At 41.0% G+C, this 21,975-nt stretch overlaps 1 protein-coding gene across 12 annotated transcripts in view; it reads left to right on the top strand.

Annotated features, from left to right (window-relative positions):
- COBLL1 (cordon-bleu WH2 repeat protein like 1) overlaps positions 1-21,975 on the top strand; it is an 82,363-nt gene that overhangs the window by 51,118 nt on the left and 9,270 nt on the right. For 7 of the 12 annotated variants that reach the window (XM_083576870.1, XM_083576875.1, XM_083576866.1 and 4 more), the window contains exons 2-10: positions 3,823-4,008; positions 7,501-7,702; positions 8,372-8,600; positions 11,565-11,603; positions 12,790-12,887; positions 13,637-13,876; positions 19,456-19,606; positions 19,987-20,061; positions 21,175-21,333. In XM_083576870.1, coding sequence (XP_083432996.1) covers positions 3,823-4,008; positions 7,501-7,702; positions 8,372-8,600; positions 11,565-11,603; positions 12,790-12,887; positions 13,637-13,876; positions 19,456-19,606; positions 19,987-20,061; positions 21,175-21,333 — 1,379 coding nt within the window. The remainder of the gene's footprint in view (positions 1-3,822; positions 4,009-7,500; positions 7,703-8,371; positions 8,601-11,564; positions 11,604-12,789; positions 12,888-13,636; positions 13,877-19,455; positions 19,607-19,986; positions 20,062-21,174; positions 21,334-21,975) is intronic. The other 5 variants (XM_083576877.1, XM_083576869.1, XM_083576871.1 and 2 more) reach the window with 1 other exon arrangement.

Here is a 21,975-nt window from a genome sequence, read left to right on the forward strand (position 1 = left end):
AAGGCTCTGGGAACTTTACATAAATATTTGTAATTTTTGCCTTTCTAAAAATAGTGTCTGGAGAAAGAACAAAGAAATGGCATCCCTCCTTCCAAATATTCAGTAAATGCTTTCAAAATAGCCAATGACTAACCATTGTGAGAAAGAAGATAATGAACTAGATGAACCTTTGGTCTGATCCAGTGGGCCTCTTATGCGCCTTTTCCTAATGGAGCTCATGGTATAGTGTTAAGATCACAAAAAACTCACTGACAGCATACGTACATAATTTTACTTTTGTATGCCACCTTTCCGTAGTTAAAACCATGCTCATGGTGGCTTGTGATTACAAACACAGCAAAAGTAGCCATAAACAATAAATTATAAAGCATTTAAAAGTACACAACCAAATTAAACAGTTTCCATATAAATCATAATAAGATCTAAAATAAAGATACAAAAAAAAATCAATATCAAAAACAGGAACAACCACGCTCCCAGCCAAAACCCCTAGCAATATCCCAACCCAAGAGTCTGTTCAGCAGCCTCAGCTTTTGTAGCTGGAGTCAGTCAGGGCCTGCCCTCCCAGGCCAGGTGGGAAAAGACCTGAAGACAGGGAGCAAGTCTTCCAGGACTCAGAGCCAAGATGTAGGTGGATGATGATCAGAGCACATACCATGTTGACAGTTGTGTGATAATGATTCATTATTTTCATAAATTGGCATTTTTTAAATTTAAGAAATAAACTAAGGACTGAATTTGGAAAAACCGTCTTCAGAATGCTATGAATTGCCCAGTTGGTTGGTTTTTTTTCTTCTTCTCCCATGCACCATTCATTTGTTTTCCCACACTCCTTTTAGAATTACGTTTCTAAATATAAACACTGAAGTTTCACATAACTCAGTACTGTATTCTGTTTGTGGTTTGAAAGTTTTCTTTTCAGAGCTTTCTGAATCAAGATGAGCTTTGTGTTGCGCGTCAATTATGCAGTCTGTGCGAGGCACAACTCTTGACTGTCAGATTAGCCTCTAGGTTGGGGGTGGACAACACAGACTGAAGAAACACCACACATCCATGCAGTCTTGTTCTCCCTTGTTTCCTTTCAGTTGTCTACTCACACTCTTTCTCTCACCCAGTTCTAGAAGGAAGATAAATATTATTGACATCTTCATTCTGTAAAGCAGAGTAGGCTAACCCGTGGCTCTCTGGATTGCTGCTAGATTCTGTCGGTCATCCTTGACCATTGCCCATGCTGGCTGGGACTGAAGGTACTTGGGATTGTATCTGAAGTAGCTTGGAGTAACTTGTTTCATTTGTGCAGTGGAACCTCTCCCCCTGCACTCCCTCCCATGTGCCCCCTAAATCTGTTCTAGGGGTTCCACCAACTTTCGGGAACAGATTTGAGGTGATGGGGGCAAAGAGGGAGGGACATTCTGTTGCTCAATTAGAAATCCTTGCATTAAGATGTGCAAGTTGGATACTGTCCTTGAAATCCCATCAACATCTGGGGGGTCCACTGGATCCCCACCTCTGTTATAAAATATGTGCAGTAGCGTACTTGTTTTCCTGCTGGTTCCGTCACCTTTTTTCTATGAATTTGAAAATTCTAGTAGTCGGTTTGAGGGAGGGAGGAGAGAGAGTGGAAGTCTGGGCTTTATATATGGAAATCACCTTAATCTCTTCTGGAACCCAGTTTAGTTCTTTGCTATGCCACGTTACTGGAAGTACTTACTGATGGGGACGGCGTCCAGTAGGACATCCTTTCACTCCAATTTTGGTGAATCTGTCACTGTGGGGGCCAGTGCGTCAAGTAGTAAGGCTGCCATAAGGGTACCGGAATGCTCTGTGCACACAGGTGTCCATGCTAAGTGGGTGGTGCTGTGGTCTAAACCACCGAGCCTCTCAGGCTTGCCTGATCGGAAGGTCAGCAATTTGAGTCCGTGTGACGGGGTGAGCTCCCGTTGCTCTGTCCCAGCTTCAGCCAACCTAGCAGTTCAAAAGAACACCAGTGCAAGTAGACAAATAGGTATTGCTGCAGCAGGAAGGTAAATGGCATTTCTGTGTGCTGCGGAACTTGTCACGGTTCTCCATGCTCCAATAGCTGTTTAGCCATGCTGGGCACATGACCCAGAAAGCTGTATGTGGACAAACATTGGCTCCCTCGGCCTAAAAAGCGAGATAAGCGCCGCAAACCCATAGTTCCTTTTGACTGGACTTAACCGTCTAGGGGTCCTTTACCTTTACCTTTTACATACTATGCAGATATGGGCTGGGACAATCATCATTTTCTCTCATTGAGTTATTTGGGGTTACAATATGGGGTTGGGCATAATGAGAGGGGAAGGGTAATTTTTTTAAAAAAAGGAATAGATGAACACAAGAGTGCTCTCTACCCTCAACATGTCTGGAGGGGCACTGGATGAGATAGTTTAATTATCTTCTGAACCCCCCCCCCCACTCCAAGCTGCCTCAGAATTGCAGCCTTAACCAAGTCTTACTTTTCAAAACAGATGACACATGATTTCCTGCTGCATTCATGTATTTACCTGGTCATTCCTGCTACGTGCATCATGCTGTTCAATTTCAAGGCTAAATTGCTTAATAGTTGTGTTTTCTGAGAACAATTTTCCCTCCCTCCCCCACAGGTGTTTACTTAACTTTTGTTTGCTCTAACATTCTGCTAAGTGAAGTTGCATGAAAACGCAGCAGACTTCACAAATCAGACACAAATATAATCTTGCATTGCCTCAGATCCAGTGTTTAATACTGTGTGTGTGTGTGTGTGTGTGTGTGTGTGTGTGTGTGTGTGTTTTGGGGCTGGTAATACACATGTTCAGCTGAAAGTTATCAAATTACTGTATACTGAATGGAGCACATACATGTGTTAACTATCCCTAAGTTGTGTCTTACCACCATCATGTCCCTCCCCCCACCCCTGTCCCCCAAATCATTGCCTGTTCCCATCCCCATGGCTTACTGCAAGATGGAAGGGTTATAGCCTGAGCAAAACTAAGTTGTGTATTGCCCGTGTTCCTTTACCAGATTTTATAGTGCAACATACTTTAAAGATACTTGGCAGTGTGTTTAAGTAAATGTTATAATGTCTGTGTCCAGTGCTGTATATTTTAAAATATGTGATGCAGAGCTGATTTTAATATGATTGTAGTATATTTCTGTAATGTTCAGCTTACCATCTTCATGTAACATGTTGTGAAAAGCAAATATTAAAGGGCTAGAGAGAAATTTAAAAATACTGCATTGTTTGATTATGCACTTTGGAGAAGGTTAAATATATCTGTCTCATATATATAATAATCTCAACCACCACAATCACAGTTGTCCTTGCTTCCAAAAAGTGGGAAGTTTGCAAAGGGATGTCCAAAATCAGACTGGCAAAACCCTGAAGAACCAATATCTGTTCCATCTTATCACAGTCCTGTGCATTCAAATGAGAATTCCCAAGTACAATAAGTCAGGATCTGGACTCTTAGATAAACTTGACTTCTTAAAGTGCAGCTTTGCAAAGAAAAGGCAATTGTGTGAACCAGGAGGTGAAAAGAGCTTAATGGCGGGGGGGGGGGGAGAGAGAGACAATTCCAGCATAGTTGTTCAGGAAACCTTGGGGTGCTTTGCAAAACAATCCTTGAATTGCTTGATCACTGTACTGGTAATTCAGTTTGGTCAGGGAGTTTCCCTCGGATTTAGCAGACAACTCAGGAACTGCACAGCTCACTTGCATCCAGGACTCCAGCACTGAAGCCTTTACCCACTTCCTTGTAGTGTTCAGTACTGTTCTGCTGATACGCTTTTTCCTAATTGCGTTAAATTTATGTTCTATTTCAGACGGAAAGCCAAGCCAAAAGCTCCTCGTCCTCCATCTGAGACAAGGATCACTGACTGTTCTTCTTTTGATGATTCAGAATTAACTAACTTCACCATGGAGCAAAAAGAAAACATAATCGACAGAGACATTGAGCTGTCTGTGGTTCTCCCAGGTGATGTGATCAAGTCTACTACTGTTAATGGCAGGTACGTTTAAGAAAGAATTCATGCTGTTTTGCAGCAGAAGTGCTTTAGCACGTACTAATTTCATCCTGGGTGTTGAACCTGGAAATCCAATAATGTCTATGTTGTGATCCAAAAACCCAACAAGCTGTTTGTGCCCACATGATTTTGTTATCTTGCGCCGATGTACATTTGTTTTGTTTTTTAGTTTAAATGAGCCTTGTTCCTTTCGTTTTTTTGTCCTAGATAACTTAATTGCAGTTCAACCAGAGGTCCCCAAAGACAGATTTTTAAGACTTCGGGGAATAGTGAAGCCCTTCAGCTATCCAGTGGGGCACAGCTCAGGGAAATGCCAAGGCAAACGGGAGCTAAGCTTGTCTGGCAAAACTCTAGGAAACTCTCTCTGGCTGGATTGAGTGAAAATGTAATACCTTCCTTCCACGTGACTAGGAAAGACTGAGAGTGGGGTTGAGGCACAGTCACATGGGCCAAAGAGAAGGCTTACAGAGAGAGTAAGGCAACTTTGCCCTAAGCTTTAACTCAGATTGATACACAGCTCTGTTGCTCCCAAGTCTTGGTCAAGAGCTTCCATGAGCTGTGTGTTCCAGTGAGCTAGGGCAAAGTTTGCACAGGTCCCTGGAGCCTTTAAAAAACAGCATTTGGGGGCTTATGCACACTTCTTTCTAGTGTGTGGAAATTGGCCAAAATGATAAAATTGAAAAAACAGAAAAAATGGAGGCAGTTCTCAGTAATAATTAACGATAAGCAACAAAAGTGAAAGAAACATTTTCTTGCCTATAAATCTGCCCAGATAATTTCCTTTTTAGAGTGTGGCCCTTCAAGGACCTCTAAATTACTCTTTAGATGCTAAAATCTACAGCAAAACCTGTGAAGATTTGTGTAAAACATGATGGCTGTTTAAGCCATCTGCTACGTAAGAAAAGCATCTTGAATAAAGTTATTGGAAGGTGGGCTGGGTATTCTCTCATTTGTGTAGTCTGTGGAGAAAGGAAGGCATCGTGCGAGTCATTTTTGCTGTTTCTTACCTGCTCCAAAACTTTAGTGGAAATTAGATCTTTCAGTAATTATCTGTGTGGTGCCAGGTATTCGATTTATCACATATCCCTGGCCAGTGGATTTGCAGATGTCGCTGCTGTAGTTAGGTTTGGCTGTCTATGTTTCTTCCTCAGAATTTTACTTAGGAATAGGACCCAGTAAGTAATTTTCCAAAACGTGGCCTAATTTGAAATACTGGAACCCCCTTGAAAATATGTGCAAACATGATTGGAAGGTTGCTACAATTCAGGTGGAACATTGCTTTCAGTCAACAGTTTAAAATTTATATTTGCTGCAGAATAGATGCTGAAATAGAAAAAAAGTTTTGGTGCAAAATACAGGATTTGGTGACTGATGTTTTCACGTTGAATTTTAGACTGATGAAACAATTACTTAATTGAATTGAATGTTTACTTGAAATGAAATTCCACTCAGGCAGTTGAAATAAAAATATAATCTGAATCATAGCTTTTTGGGAGAAAAAAAAATTATGTTGTTTGGGTGTTTTGGCAAATTAGCTTTTTAAAAGAATTGTGATTTGGGAGCCCTTCTAAGTGGAGCCTTTGTACAGGTCATTTAAGTTCAGCATGGTAAGACTTACAAGAATTGATACAGGGTTTGCGGTAGTAAAAGTACTAGTTTGTTTTCACTAGACTGTAAAACAGCAAAGAAAAGCTGCATGTGTATTTGCTAGTCTTTAGTTATATCTGGGTGGTCCTTGTTCATGAGCCAGCAGGAATTAGGTATGTGTCCTAGCATTTTAAATAAGTAACCACCAGTCAGTGCTTAACTATTTAATGGGCTGTGTCTCTGCATCCCCTGCCCTTCCTGAAGCTGTTTTAGGAGGGAATCGTTTCATTTTATAATACGATTTGTTCTTTTGTATACTTGCGTACAAAAATAAGGTTTACGGTAAGTGATTGGGTAAAATATTTCAGGAAGACCGGTTCTGTTTATTGCAATTGGCTAGTGTGGAACTGTCTTGCTGTGCAAGGCCAAATGCGCCACAAACTCCATAAACCTTCAGAAATGTAGTCAAGAGACCTGCTATTCCCACTACAGCAACCAGTCACAGGGGAGGAAGCAGTGTGGAAGGCATATTTTTTCTTCTTTTTTAAAGTTACTCTTGGCTCTTAGGCTGTTTGGTAGTCTTTTGGTGAAATGTTTTGTTGAGCCTTGCGTTCAACAAGGCCCTTTTTTATAATTCAGGGAGGCGTTGTGTAAGCTGTTCCAATTAGGAGGTGGAAAAATTATTTCATCATAATCTCTGTTATTCATTATCAGGGTTGACCCAAGAGCAACTTTAAAGCTTCTATGCTGAATGTTACTGTGTGGTAGATTAAACTTGAGTAGGAATGTTGTCGGGTTTTTTTACAGTCGCTGAGACATTCTGCAGGGTTTTAATCTTACGAAAGTGTTCGATATCTCTGTGCCACAGTATTTCTCGACAGTGTTGAAAGTGGCTTTTGCCTTACAGACGCTGCTGAATCCCAATGAAATAAATTACCATATTTTTCGCTCCATAAGACGCACTTTTTTCCTCCTAAAAAGTAAGGGGAAATGGAGCGAATGCACTGGGTGGCAGAGGGATCCCTCAGCTACTGCTGCACTCGCGAGCTGAGAGATGCCTCTGCAGCCAGAGCCATGGCTCCTGTCTGCTGCTCGCTGTGAAGCTAGCAGAGCAAGAGCCACTGCGCAGCTATCACTCCTGCTCTGCTGGCTTCAGCGAGAGCTGCACAGCGCCTCTGACTCTGCTGGCTTCACAGCGAATTGGGAGGAGGGACCGACGGGAGCAAGCAAAGCGAGAGCTGCTTACACGGCTTCTGTCCCGCTTTGCACAGCTCTCACTTTGCTTGCCCATCCCTCCTCCTGCCTTGCTGTAAAGCAAGCAAAGCACCTGTCCCGGTGTCTCCTCCTCTTCTTCTTGCTCCGGTGTCGCCGCGCTTTACAGCGAGGTGGGAGGAGGGATGGGCAAGCAAAGTGAGAGCTGTGCAAAGCGAGAGAGAAGCCATGTAAGCGACTCTCACTTTGCTTGCTTTAAGTCGCTTACATGCTCTGTGCAGAATATTTTTTTTCTTGCTTTCCCCCTCTAAAAACTAGGTGCATCTCATGGATAGGTGCGTCTTATGGAGCAAAAAATACGGTAGTCTTGAGAGTGCCTACATCTTCTGAAATATACTGTACAGGGAATGATAATTTTGCACACAATGAAGGCATGTGCAACCGCTGACGTGTGTACTGCTTTTGGCCTGCAAGGGGGTGGGGCGGGCTGACACCCACAATGACCTGGATCGCATCCCCCGTGCAAATGGGGAGCTGCCTGTACATAATTGTCTTCTGGTTCAAGCAAGGCAAGAGCGCCCTCAAGCGCCAGACCTCCACCACAACCAAGTCTTTCTTAATGACCTTTGGGGAAATTATATAATAACCATTTATAGTCATATTAACATTTTATTCCAGCAAACCAATGATGGACTTACTGGTATACCTTTGTGCACAATACCGTTTGAATCCTGCCAGCCATACCATAGACCTGATGACAGTCGAGAAAAAGCAGATCAAATTCAAACCAAATACACCCATTGGGATGCTTGAAGTTGACAAAGTGATTTTAAAGCCAAAACAGATGGATAAAAAGAAGCCTACTCCTGTCATCCCAGAGGTGAGATATTTTACAGAAACTTTTTCCACCTCCTAAATACTTTTCATTTAAATTCCAAAGCTTTTGGAGGCAGTAGCATCATTCAGAATTTGTTCATAAAATTGCATATGAAAGTCACTGGAAATTAACCTATATTTGTCTTTGGTAGTGCATGCCTTGTGACTGCTCTGGGTTCAGGGAGGGAGATAGGTTTTCATTCTATGGGCTTCTACCTGCTGTGATCTGCTTTAAGGAGGGGTGTGCATGGGTTTTGCCTTAAGCAAGTGCAAAAAGTCCTTCCTCTTATTCTCAGTTCTCTGTCTCTCATTCCCTGTGAGTTCTATGAAGAGCAGAGAAAGTGTTGACAACCAGGGGCAAGACATCACTACCACATGAGCCACATTCAGTTCATGAGTTCAAATCCTTGGGATATTTGAATTTGGGGAGGCCTTGTTCATATCGTCTTCCAAGTCTTGAATCTTAATAGGGGTGGCCTAAGCCAAATCTTCATTTCACACTGAGAAGAGATGGAAGAATATGGGGTATAAATTAGAATTCTACAGCATCCCTCCCCCACTGAAATGTTTTGCGAAAGTTATTAGTAGCAATGAACTCAATGCACTTGATGGTTTGTGTGTATTTCAGAAAGCAAAAGACTATAATCGGTTTTAAAAATTCCCCTTGTTTCAGCAAACCGTGAGAGTCATTGTAAACTACAAGAAGACACAGAAAACTATTGTCAGAGTTAATCCTCATGCACCACTGCAAGATATCATGCAAATCATTTGCAGCAAATGTGACTTCGACCCTTTACACACTCTGTTACTGAAGACTTACCAATCTCAGGAAACTCTTGACTTGACCAAATCCCTAAATGAGCTTGGGCTCAGAGAATTATATGCTATGGATGTCAGCAGAGGTAAGATTTATAAACTGGTCTTTTACCAAAACTATTCCTGAAAGTTAATGCTGCAAATATCTTCAGAAGCAGTGCAACCTACATGCACTCACTAACGTGTTCTGCATTCATTCAGTCTGCATCGATGTGAGAAACCGATGACTTGGTATATTGTTTTATTCATTTAAAAATATGTCAGCCTCAAGGATGAATTGGCTCAGTTGGAGCAACCTGGCCGAGGAAGAGATTGTCAACTCTCTTTTTTCTCCTTGCACTGTTTTCTCAGTCAGAATTGCCCACCCAAAGTTGCTACTGCTGCTCATAGTGTGAAGGCCGGGGAGACAGTAAGCAGAACAGTAAGCCAGCGACAGGCAGAGCCAACTAATTCTACTTTTCTCCCCAGACTCGCTGACTTCTACAGGGGCTGTGCTGAAAATAAGGAGGAGGAAACTGACAGCCAGTGTTACATCCTAAATTGGTTGTAAAAAGGCAGGGAGGTCGTGGCTGGCTATGGGTGGGTTGAAGTAGTTGGGACAATGCCCCATTCATCCCAATGGACAAGCTTCCATTTCTACTTGTCCTGCAGTGGGGAGCAGGGTGCACCAATATTGTGCCTGCCTCCCCATACCTCATCAAGACTAATAGCAAATTTTCTGTTCTCTCTCCAACAGTTTCAGCACTTAGAGAGTCTTGATGACAACCATTGATATAATACTTTGGGGTGTGCAAATTATCTTACATAAATTCCTTCTGTAACCATTACAAAGACCTTGTAATGTGAGCCATTATTATTATTTCTGAATTGCTGGTGTAAGTCTGAGGCATAGAAAAAGTGGCCATGAACCACTTTCAGTTCAGAGCTGCCATAATATTCACACTGGCGAATTCCCAGTTTGATGCTTTTTAGCCACTGCACCAGGTTCTTCTTTCCATTCCCTCCCAGCACCATCTGTCTTCGTGCAGGAAAAAAAATGGCACAAAGGTTGACCTACTAAATCCTACATTTGTATTTCCTACCCTCTCTAGGGGTTCCTGAACTTGCATGCATAAAACTGATTTTTCAGGATAGTAGCAATTGTTAAAGGTTGCTTTATTATCATTGTTCCCTTTATAGCGAGAAGCTGACATAGCAGCTTTCATAAATAAAGGAATGTTCAGGTATCGGAGTGCATATAGGATTGGTGTTAGGGGAGGACTGTAGAGCATGCATTTTGCATGCAGAAGATCCCAGGTTAAACCCCTAGTATCTCCCAAGTAGGGTTGGGAAAAACCTGTCTGAAACCTTGGAGAGCTAAGCACTAGGCCGCCTTTGCCAACTTGGTGGGATCCAACTGTTTTTGGACTACAGCTGTCATCAGCATCAGTCATCCTGGCCAATGGTTAGAGATTATGGAAGTTATTGTCCAAAATATTTGGAGGGCACCATATTGAGCAAGGCTACTAGACAGTACTGAGCTAGATAGGCCCATGGTCTGACTCTGTAAAAAGCACCATCCTATGTTCCTATGTTTGTTCAACTACTTTAAGATAAATGGGTTGTTCAGATAAATAGGTTGACAGATAAACAGGTTTCCTGCCTCCACTCTGGACAGGCCACATGGACAGAAACTGGGTAGGTCTGCTCTTGTCTTACATACCTCCTCAATATATGGGTGTGTCACTTTTTGTGTTTTTGTTTCGGTTAAGTATTCTGGGCTGCTTAGATCAGGGATTTTTGGGTCCCTTATTGAACATTCAATAAAATTCAAACAGAAGTTACTGAAGCCTTTCATCATGGAAGCTATTAATTTGAGGGGTAAGCACCCATTTTCATTTTGTTTACTGCCCTTGGACAAGGGAGACGTTTAATTTACCTTGTTAAGTTTGTCCTTTTAAAGTTCTTTTGATCATGGTGTGAGTTCTAGACTAGTTTATTGGATAATTCTAGATGGAGCCAAATACACACCGAAATAAGAGCATACATTAATTTACCTTCAGGCAGCATGAACAAGTTAGCAGTTAGAGATGATGTATCCATTTCCAAAACAAAGTGTTCCTTATAATCTTAGTTATATAGATTGCCCTCTTCATTCCATTGTCACATACTGCTGTTCAAAATTTTTAAAATGCAATATATTTTTTTAAAAAGCAAGTTAATAAACCAAATGTTAGAAACCCATTTTATATTAATATTGTGTAGCTATCTTCATAATACCAGTGTAGTTTTAAAAAATAATTTTCAGGTCTCAGTTTTGAGTCCATGTTTGAAATTTTAAAAAAAATGACAAAATTCCCTCTGAATTCCATTTTCCAAATACTGACATACTTAGAACTGAATGGTACTGTATTTTTTAAAACTATGAACGTTTGTTTTACTAATAACAATTGTTAATTACTTTTACAGCTGAGGAGGAAACAGCAAAAAACAGCTCTCAAAAGCATGGTTTTGTTATATCCTGCAAGAGATTTGTGCATGGTAGAAACTTTTAGGAGGGGCATTTTATAGAGTAAAAAGCAAATATTAAATTCAGTACACCAGCGTCTGAAGTGGTGGTTAATATCACCTGCATGTTCCTTGCTTTTGTACTTAGAATTCTAGCTTTTATTCTTAAAAAGTTTACGTCTAATCAGCCCTTCGTTTCATGATATATTTCCTATGAAGCATTTGGGTCTGACGTATGCCAACGGATACCACTATTTTTAGATGGATAGATCTGGTGAATTTCATTTGTTTTTAATACTTCCAAATTAGAGACTTCCAAATTTAGAGGTGCCTCCGGGGGCAGAGAGCCAGGTGCCTTCTCTGCCCAGTTGGCCATCCTTGCTTAAATTACAATGTTTTCTTTCTTTCCGGGTGAAATTTGATAGAAGGGATCACTTCACACACTTCTGCATTTTGAGAATTTGCCTTCGGTTCCTTTGCTTGAGACTGTGATGAAGGAGTTATTTGGGAAGCATTGTCACTATAATTAAGTTTTCATCTTCCTCCCCTCTCCATCTCTCTAGTCACACCGACTGCTGAATTCAGCTTTTCATCTTTACAGGGTGAGTTTGTACCTACCTCAGAGTGAATGATGTAGTATTCTTAAACACAGGCATTCCCAGTTAAACAAGCAAACAAGTATTAGGACAAACAAGTATCTTCTAATATGAATGAGATTTGTCTGAATTATCGTTAGAAGAGTAAACACCACAGATTTTGGTATGGCATGCAAGTTCTCCTAACTTAGAATAGCCCATAAATACTCACTGAACAGCACCAGAGGAGTTTACTTTTATTTTATTTTTTTTAAAAAGGGAATTAAAATGGGTTATTTCTTTTGTCGTGAATGGCAGCATTGCAAAGGTCTTCATTCTCAAGAAACAGAAAATTGCACTCTTCCCTATTTTCTGATCAGTAAGACCACTTAGCAATGGCTACAGAGGAAGAGGAGGCACCCAAATTTTTCTGGAGGCCAGGAAAGGAGTCTAGTTTGATTAAAATGGGCTGGATTTCGCCTGTGGGTTTGCCATCTTTGAATTACAGCATGGCTTGTCTTATGCAAGTTAACATTATATAGTATTTCTTGAACCATTTGTTTCAATTAGGTGGAATTTATTTATATTACATTCCCTTGAGATTATCTGAAAACCTCTAAAGATGCATGTGACAAACTTTTTGAAACACTTAAAAGCTTATCCACTACCATATTTGGATGGAAAAGGAATTTTCCTCAACTAGATTACTAATTACCTTCTTTATTAAAATATTTATGGGTTGCTTTCCTGCTCACAGGCACCTGAGGTAACATGCAACTTTTTTTTTTTTAAAGTGAACTCCAAACTAAACAATATTGCAAACAAAAAACAATTATAAGAATTGTTTTATTTTCAGTCAGGGTTGTGGGGTTTTGCATTATTACTTTTGTCTTTTTAATTGCTTGGGAAAGATCTGTATATTACATCTTACTTTTGGTATAGATAAAATGACTTTTCTTTTTAAAAAGAAAAAAATACTACTAAAATCAGACTAAATGTGCTTTGCAGCTTTTATGTCTTTTACCTTGCATAATGAAATGTTTTCCAACAGTTATGATCACTGGAAGGGAAGCATGTAAAGGAGAGAACATGGTATTCTATAAATTATGTTCTTTTTGAAAGAAATATTTTGTAATAGAAAGAGAGATGCAGGAAAGGAAAGAAACAGTGCAGTCTGTAAATGATGGCATCAAGTAATGTATTTTATTTTTAGACTCTTGCCAAAACTCGCAAAATTCAGATATTTTGAAGGAAAAAGAAAATAAAGGATTCTTCAGCTTTTTTCAGAGAAGCAAGAAGAAGCGAGAACAGGTAAGACAACATAAGTTACAAATATTAATGTATGATAGAAATTCCCTACAATTGGATCCTCTACAGTTCACTCTTAATCCAGACAGTTGCTAGGAGAAAGCAGACTCCAACATATTTTCTGCCTTCTTGAAGTTATCTGGACTGGCAATAAAAATATGTTGTTAAACTAGCTGCCCCATGACATTTTTTTCAGTTTCTGCCATGAAACTGTGTGCCCTCTTTTTTGTGGATTGATCGTATTTCACTCAATATATTTCATGAGGTTTTTTTTTGTTCCAGGAAGTATTTCCTTAGATGATTGAACAGTGCAATCATACACATGCCTACTCAGAAATAAGTGCCATTGTTTTAAATGGCATTTACTACTGAGTAAGCGTTTTTAGGATTGCAGCCTAAAGGCCCTATTCTCACTTCGATCTGCTTCATCCTTAGATACTTGTAGGTTACAGTTGTGGAGGCTTGATGTTCTCCCTGAATAAAGAAAACGGTATTCTCAAGGTTGGCTGATGACTGAGTGGCAACAACCCACAGACACACACACACATACCCTCATTCAAATGGTACCTGTACTCCGATTACTGTAGTAACCCTAGGATCTTCCCTCGGAGAAATAACTTCTGTTCTGGTAATGGTAAATTTGAATTAAGTCCTATAATGAAGGTTGAGAACCCCTGGTTTAGAGAAGTACATTGGCTAAAATCTATTCAGATTATTTTTTAATTGTTGACCTCTTTTCCCCTTCTCAAAAGACTGCCAGCGCTCCTGCAACTCCATTAATGAATAAGCCAAGACCAACCTTTGGCATGAGAGCTAATACAATCTCCAAGCAGTATGACTCAAATACCCTTCCCTCTGAAATGCCGAAGAAGCGACGAGCGCCCTTGCCTCCAATGCCTGCTTCCCAGAGTGTGCCCCAGGATCTTGCACAAACCCAGGGCAGACCCATGACATGCGTGGTGAAATCCAGCAGTGTGGATGAAACTGATAAGGTTGGTTGTCAAAAGTCTCGTCCTGCCTTTAGATTTCCGCTGTGAGAATAATATCAGAGCAACTTCTGTTTAGCTACGGAACAGATAAGCAAGAACATTTATTGCTTTATACATTCTGAATAAATTGTAGCAGACCACAATTTTGAGCCTAATTTATAGGCCGTCTCTGGAATCGCCGTGGCCTCGAAACCAGTTTCCTTTGTGGTCACAATCCATGCCACATTACATGTAAAAAGAGGGACACGGGTGGCGCTGTGGTCTAAACCACAGCCTCTTGGGCTTGCCGATCAGAAGGTCGGCGGTTCAAATACCTGTGACGGAGTGAGCTCCCATTGCTTTGTCCCAGCTCCTGCCAACCTAGCAGTTCAAAAGCACACCAGTGCAAGTAGATAAATAGGTACTGCTGTAGCGAGAGGGTAGATGATGATGATAATAATAATAATAATAATAATAATAATAATAATAATAATAATTTATTATTTATACCCCGCCCATCTGGCTGGGCCTCCCCAGCCACTCTGGGCGGCTTCCATAAAAACCAAAAATACAGTAAAATATCACACGTTAAAAACTTCCCTGAACAGGGCTGCCTTAAGATGTCTTCTGAATGTCAGGTAGTTGTTTATCGCTTTGACATCTGCTGGAAGGACGTTCCACAGGGCGGGCGCCACTACCGAGAAGGCCCTCTGCCTGGTTCCCTGTAGCTTTGCTTCTCGCAAGGAGGGAACCGCCAGAAGGCCCTCGGCGCTGGACCTCAGCGTCCGGGCAGAATGATGGGGGTGGAGACGCTCCTTCAGGTATACTGGACCGAGGCCGTATATGGCATTTCCGTGCACTCTGGCTTCCGTCACGGTGCTCCATTGCGCCAGAAGCAGTTTAGTCATGCTGGCCACATGAACTGGAAAGTTGTCTGTGGACAAACACCAGCTCCCTCAGCCTGAAAACGAAATAAGCGCCGCACCCCATAGTTGCCTTTGATTGGACTTAACCGTCCAGGGGTCCTTTACCTTTTACCTTTACCCACCAGCTGAGCACTTTGCCAGTATGACAAGAGATCGCTTGGGAAAGCAGTTCCTGCACTGCGAAAGTGTAAATTAAATCTAACTCAGCCATGCTTTGGAATAGGTTGAATTGAAATAGGTGGGATGTATGTCTACACTATGTTTAGGGAGGGGCATGTTACAGTAAGTGAAAAAGCTAGTTAGTTATTTTCAAAGGGGTCCTTTTAAAGTTGAGTTTGGAAATTAAAATTAATCTCTTGCTGGAAGTCGGACATTGTTCAATAATACTAAATCCTGCTATTGAGATAATTTGAAGCAAGTTTAAGCATCAGTGCTTTTAAGTGCAGCCACTCATTCTAATTTTTTTTTTTAAAAAAACTTTTTAGGGGAAAAAGCTTCTTTTAAAACATGTTAATAACAAATTGGAATTGGAACCCTCCGTTCTCTACTGAACTGATAGTCTTTAAACTTGCATTAAATATGGGGAAATTATGATTCGCATTAACATATTCAGTAACTGGAGAAAGATTTGACATTTTATGTCACTACCAAATTGCCTTTCTTAGCCCTTTATTTTAAAAATGCAGTTAAATCTGTTACTGAGAAAAGGTTTCCTTAACAGTTCAAATCTTTGTGTTATGATGAACAAGTTAAAGCCTTAAGGAAATTTAAATTTTCCTTACTGAAAGAACATGGATGTTCAAAACTCATGTTTTTATCTTAATAAAATTGCCTGCTTGTGTAATAATGCATTTTAATGAAGTTATGAAGCAGGCTGCCAGGTCAAATCTATCTATAAATCCCAATATGTGCTGAACTTATTCTAGCACAGTTTTGGGGAAAATTAATGCAGTGGGTAATATCTTGGTAAAGCACAGATTGTCAGTTGTGAATTCCAATTAAAGTTCAAAGCTAAATGTGGCAGTGTAAATTGGAGCACTGCATATTTGTGTTTCAGACATGACTTTGAATTGAGAATGAAAGCCATCGTTTCTAATACGTTAGCCTATGAGCATGCAAGGAAGATGAAGAACAGAACAGGCCAAGAGATGAATTGGATGCAAGGCCCTTCAGTTAATATTGTTTTTACTCAAATCAAGAATAACACAGGAATTTATTTTCTGTTAAGTAGTAGCCACCAGAGTGTGCTGTTCAACAGAGGTTTGGGATTTTGCGTCTTGGTGAGAAGATCCTCATTCTGAGAAAAGTTACTGGTCCAAATATAATGTGCTCCAAATATAAAATAAGAAGACGGGGTCTTTCCCCCCTCTTCTTTTCAGTGTGTAAATGTCTGAAGTCTGGCAAATTTGGGCCCAAGTAAAAAAAACACACATAGCAGCAACAGCAACAAAAGTAAAAATTCAGGGCATAGAAGCCTATTGAGATTAGTCATGCTAGAGCAGTTTCCATTTTTCTCCCTACTTTGTAGACCAGGGAAACAAACCATAGAATGGCTGGCTTAGCATTGCACATGAACCAACATGCATGGTTTGTTTCTCTTCAGTGTTACATGCAATTTTGGTTTTAGTATTTTGAGAGGCGTCATCTTGGAAGATAGCATACCTGAAACAATTACAGTCGTACCTCAGAAGTCGAATGGAATCCATTCCAGAAGTCCCAGAACATCCAGGAACCAAGGCGCGGTTTCCGATTAGCTGCAGGAAGCTCCTGCAGCCAATCGGAAGCTGTGACGGACATTCGAGTTCCAAAGAACGTTCACAAACCAGAACACTCACTTCCGGGTTTGCAGCGTTCGGGAGCCAAAACGTTCGACTCGCAAGACGTTCGACTTCCTAGATACAACTGTATTAGACAACAGACGCATGGAAATTCTCACTCCATGAGTGCAAGTTAGGACCCAGGCCAATAACCTCCTGCTTCTTCTTAAAAGGTTTCCCCATAAATCTCATTGCAGCAGTAAATTACTGTTTTGTGTTTCTTGTGCTGTGGTTTTTAAACTTCTTGCTAGCCTTTCTTTTCTTTTTACTATCAATAATGCTATCAATAATGTTATTTTAGGGCACAGATGGGGAACCTTTTTTTTTTTTTTTTTTTTGGACTAGGAGCCACAATCCTTTGTGGACCACCTTCTGGCGGGGGGGGGGGGGCGGCAAATGCCTGTAATGGCCAGAGCCAGAAGCAAAGTTGGTGAAGTACAGTGGTACCTCGGGTTACATACGCTTCAGGTTACATACGCTTCAGGTTACAGACTCCACTAACCCAGAAATTGTACCTCGGGTTAAGAACTTTGCTTCAGGATGAGAACAGAAATTGGGCGGGGACGGCGCGGCAGCAGCAGGAGGCCCCATTAGCTAAAGTGGTGCTCCAGGTTAAGAATAGTTTCAGGTTAAGAACGGACCTCCGGAACAAATTAAGTATGTATCCAGAGGTACCACTGTAACTGAATAACTTCTACCTTTGAACAATATTCCAGCTACACACAAGCCAGAAGCTTTTAAACGCCAACCCACACCTCCAGGCAAGAAAGAGTTGTAACACAAATTCCAGGCAGACAGGAGGAATTCAGGAGCAGGATTGGAAAGGCTGTAACCTGGGAAGGGGTGAGGCCTGAGGGTCAGATAGAGAGGTTGGGGAGGCCACGTTCGTCCAGTGGGCCTGAGGTGTTCTGCCCGTCTTGGAACATGTAAGAACAGATGATGAAATATGGGTGGGGGGCAAAATCGACAGCACAATCATTTCTGAGTGTATCTGTCAGAGGATGGGGGAAGCAGGCTTGCCCTGAGAAAGAAAGGATCCCACAGTAATTTCTTGGTTTGTTGTGCACATCCTTAGTTGGCTACCTCTTCTTCCTCTACCTGCTGCCTCAGGTGGGTTTTGAGGAAGGCATTCTAGGAATCGTGATTTGGAAAATGTCCATGCTGCTGTGACAGCTAGAAAGGCCTTTTGAATGTAGTTTAAAAAAAAAAAAAAGCTAGTATAAAGAAGTATTTCTAGTTGTTGCAACAAACCATTGTGGTGGCAGAGGCATATTCCTTGCCAACTTAGACCGGAGTGGCTGGCTCTTCCTTGGCTCTTTCTTGAGACAAGGGTGATCAAGAGGAAAGAGGAGGATGGTAGCACTATAGGGATCCAGGGGAATCCAGTGGCTGGTGGGGGAATTGGTTTTTGGGGAGCCCGTTGACTGGATTTTGCTGAGGGCTTCCTGAAGTCTGGCAATAGCCCTGCCTACATCCCTCTTGTTTGGAATGAAGCCTTTTCACAAAGTTTTGACAGCGCACTAACAATCGGTTGTTAGATAGGAGAAAGCGAACAAAACGTCTTTTGCTGCATTGCCTTTATAGTAGATTACTGAAGCGTCCTTGTCCAAACTGAACAATTTGCTCAATTCTGATAAAAGTGCGGCTGTTTATCCATGCCAGAACGGTAATATCAGACAACAGCAAGGGGAAAAAAACCAGCCAAAAACAAACACTGACTCTACTGTGTCATTTATTGCAGTCTTAACTATTTTTAAATGGAAAATATAAGACTTCGGTTACCCTTCTTAGTTTCTCCAACTTACTAGACTGGGCAGTAGCAGAAAATAAAAATAAATAAAAGTTGCTTTGTAACATTCAGGTTTGCTGACATTTTGAGTGTTTGTTCTAAATTTCGGAGCCACAAAGAATCTTAGTGCAAGCCTTGGTGCTTGTTTCCAAGTAACAAATGGGCGCAGCTCTCACAAAGAGCAAATGAGGGGGTAACCGTGCCTGAACTGTTCTTCTTCACATTGGAAAAAGTGGGGGGGGGAGAGTTTACATGTTTAAATGCTCATCTATCCATCCATCCACCTATCTCACATAGAGGGAATTCAGAGAGAAAGGAAAAACTACACTTCTCACTGACATGAGTTTCTATATGCAGGGACTTTTTTATTATTTTTTGGATGGTGGGACGGTGATGGAGAATTCTGTCCATGCAGAAGTTGTTTGCGAGAAGTTAAGTCTCTGATAACTGAATGTTTGGTTCATAAGGACACTTGCTGCATCACACTGGAAATTGCTAACTCTCATTGGTATTGCAACAGGAGATTACTGGTTTTGTGGCATTTTCTTTTTCTGCTTCCTAAGTTAGCTCTCCAGTTAAAAGTCACGAAAAGAACATATTTTTTTAAAGGAGCAATTTAATAATAATAATATAATAATAATTTATTACTTATACCCTGCCCAACTGGCCAGGCCTCCCCAGCCACTCTGGGTGGCTTCCAACAGGATATTAAGAACACAATAAAACATCAAACATTAAAAATTTGCCTGAAGGCTCACCACATCTCACTCTCATAATGATAAGGCTGCTTTTCCCAATAGAGTGCCACGTGGTATATTAGACTGCTTTTCCCATAATCCCTGACCACTGGCTAGGGAAGGCTGTGCTAAACCATCGTTCAGCCACCAATTTTTAGCATTATGTCTGAACTGGATTTCTGATTCACTTATGAGAAATGTTAAGTGTCTGTTATGGGGCTGCTGAATTGTTCATTGCATTCACATTTTTTCTTCTGCAAATTACTAATCTTTTTGCTGCATCGTTGATGTTTGTTTGTTTGTTTGTTTTTCCTACCCTCCCCCAATTCCCCAGGGACTTTCGGGAATAGGAATAGTGAGGACAGGCTCTCTTCAGCTCAGTGGCACGTCTTCCGTCAATTCTTCTCTGAGGCGAGCAAAGCGCAAAGCCCCAACGCCACCTCCCAGAAAATTGCAAGGCCAAAGTGACAACAGCATTGAGACAGGTAATCTTTACAACACAAATTAGGTTAGGTTATATTATTTCTGAATTCACAGCTTAATCTTGAGGTGGTTTTGCTCTGTTGGGGAGTAGTGGCGTCTAGGTTAAACACACACACACACACACACACACACAAAACACACGAGAGAGAGAGAGTCAGAGGAGACTCATCATATAACGTGTTCAGGAAAGAAAAGGAATGTCCCACAAGAGAAATAGAAAACTGACAATTTTTCATGCCTGTTCATCTTTGACAAAATTTATTCAGGTAATTTCCCCCACTCTATAAATTTTAGACCATGTCTATGTATATAGGTTTGTATTTAAAGTACGTTAGAATAGGAAATGTTTCCTCTAGTATTCTAAACTGCATTAACATTTCAGGATCAGAGTCTGCAGAATCAATTCATGCAGAAGGCAGCATCAAAGGAAGTTACTCAGAAGCACCGTCTCCAACAGGTAATTTTTCCATGTGGCATTTAGTGAAAGACAGGCATAGGTCTAGCCACTAGCATGGCCACAGAATTCCATTCCCATCGCCATTGCTGCTGCTGAGAGTCACTTGCCACACATATGGTTTTTAAGAGACCCCAAGGGGGTTAAGAAAAACAGCTAATAATGGTTTTTGCTTCAGCAGCTTGTTGAAGGATCATTTCTTTGCAAACATTAACAGACGTAACTTAGAACAGCTTTGCTTGTAGCTCCCCCTACAGCTACATTTGGGCTGGATGTAGACACACTGTTTGCATGTTTGAACTTGAGTTTAAAGCGTTGTTAATTTGAACAGGGAAAACATGTAGAGAAAAACGGGACGCCACGTTGTCATCTGGTTGCCCAATATTGTATGTGGCACACACAACGCATACAAATCGCTTTTTCTTTACCAGTCTTAACTGAGTCCCTATTGTCTGCAATGCATCCAGTTTGAGTGGGGTTTTTTTAAAACACAACTATTTAATATTGTCATTTCACTCTGCAGTAGGGAAGAAGGCTTATTTCCCAGTCACCATGCTGGTGGTAATTCTGAGTAGTAAGATCAAAATATAGTCACAACTCAAGTTCAAACATGCATACAATCTAATATCTGTAGGGCTGTCATGCAATTAAATAAACAGTAGTCGATTAACAAATTAAATGTGAATCTATGAAAAAAATTAAAAATTGAAGTAAAAGGGTATTATTTGTGTTTAGATTATTCATTCACCTCTTGCAGCAGGCACGATTTTGGAAAAGGCATTGCTGTCCATGTGAAAGGGATGAAGGTTTTGCCTCTTTCAAGATGCCGACTTCCTCTAGTTTCTTTTGTATTAAAAGCGAAATGTGTGGTTTTTTTATTATTATTTAATAAAACACCTTGATTACATCTGTAATCAATCAACTTGTTTCAATTTGATTAATCGACTAAATGCTTCAGCCCTATTAACACAGTGTAATGCAAGCTCCTTTAATGTAACTAACTTGCTAGGGCCGCACCTCTGCTGCATTTACTTTCCCTTCCTCATATTTTCTTGTGTTTAGTGATCAGATTAATGCGAGCTAATTCATTGTATTGTCTCCTAACCTGCTTCTTAGGCAATGTAATTGATCTAACTGGGACCACAGTGTCAACAACAAATGCCTCGTGCAGCTTGGAGCCAACCAATCATGACCAAAACAATGCGCTGCAAGTCCCAGATGAAACTAATCTGGCTAATGCTGATAATCCCGATGAATCTGAAGTGTCTCTTAAATGTAGGTGGTTGTCATGTTTTGCCTTTAGGAGTGGTTTATTTAGATTACTTGCACAAAAGTTATCGTTATTATGCAGTCGGGAAAGCAATTGGGTATCTTTTCTGGGGCAGCCTTCAGGAAACCTGGTGCATTCCAGATGTTTTGGATTCCAATTCCCCCAGCAACCTCAGCAGTCAGGGATGGCGGGAGTTGTAATATGACAACATCTGGAGGACAACAGGTTGGAGGAGCCGGTTCTAGAGCAGCAGATGAGGAACCTGTGGGTGGTGCTCTCAGAGACTGCAGCTCCACCAGGGTTTTCTATTCTGTTTCATTTCAAGTGTCATGGGTAGGTGGCCACAACAATGGGCCCCCATGGTACAATTCCATTTAACTCTTCTCTCACTGATAATTTCAGAGATTTATGTTAATTGCCCTGCTTTCCAACTACCATGTTTAAAACATAGCAGATCACCTTTATGCTCAGCTTGTTGGTTTATTAAGGGGGTTCAGAGGAAGCTGATTTCTCCCCAAAATTATGATAAGGCTGTTAGGCAGATTTCATAGTCTATGAAACCTATGCCATAATAAGTTTTGTTAGACTTTAAGGTGCCACGTGATTTGTTGTTGCTTTGCTGTAAGAGATTCATGCAAGCACCCCCC

The sequence above is a fragment of the Podarcis filfolensis genome (genome assembly GCF_964270895.1).
Source record: "Podarcis filfolensis genome assembly, chromosome: 1".
NCBI lineage: Eukaryota > Metazoa > Chordata > Lepidosauria > Squamata > Lacertidae > Podarcis > Podarcis filfolensis.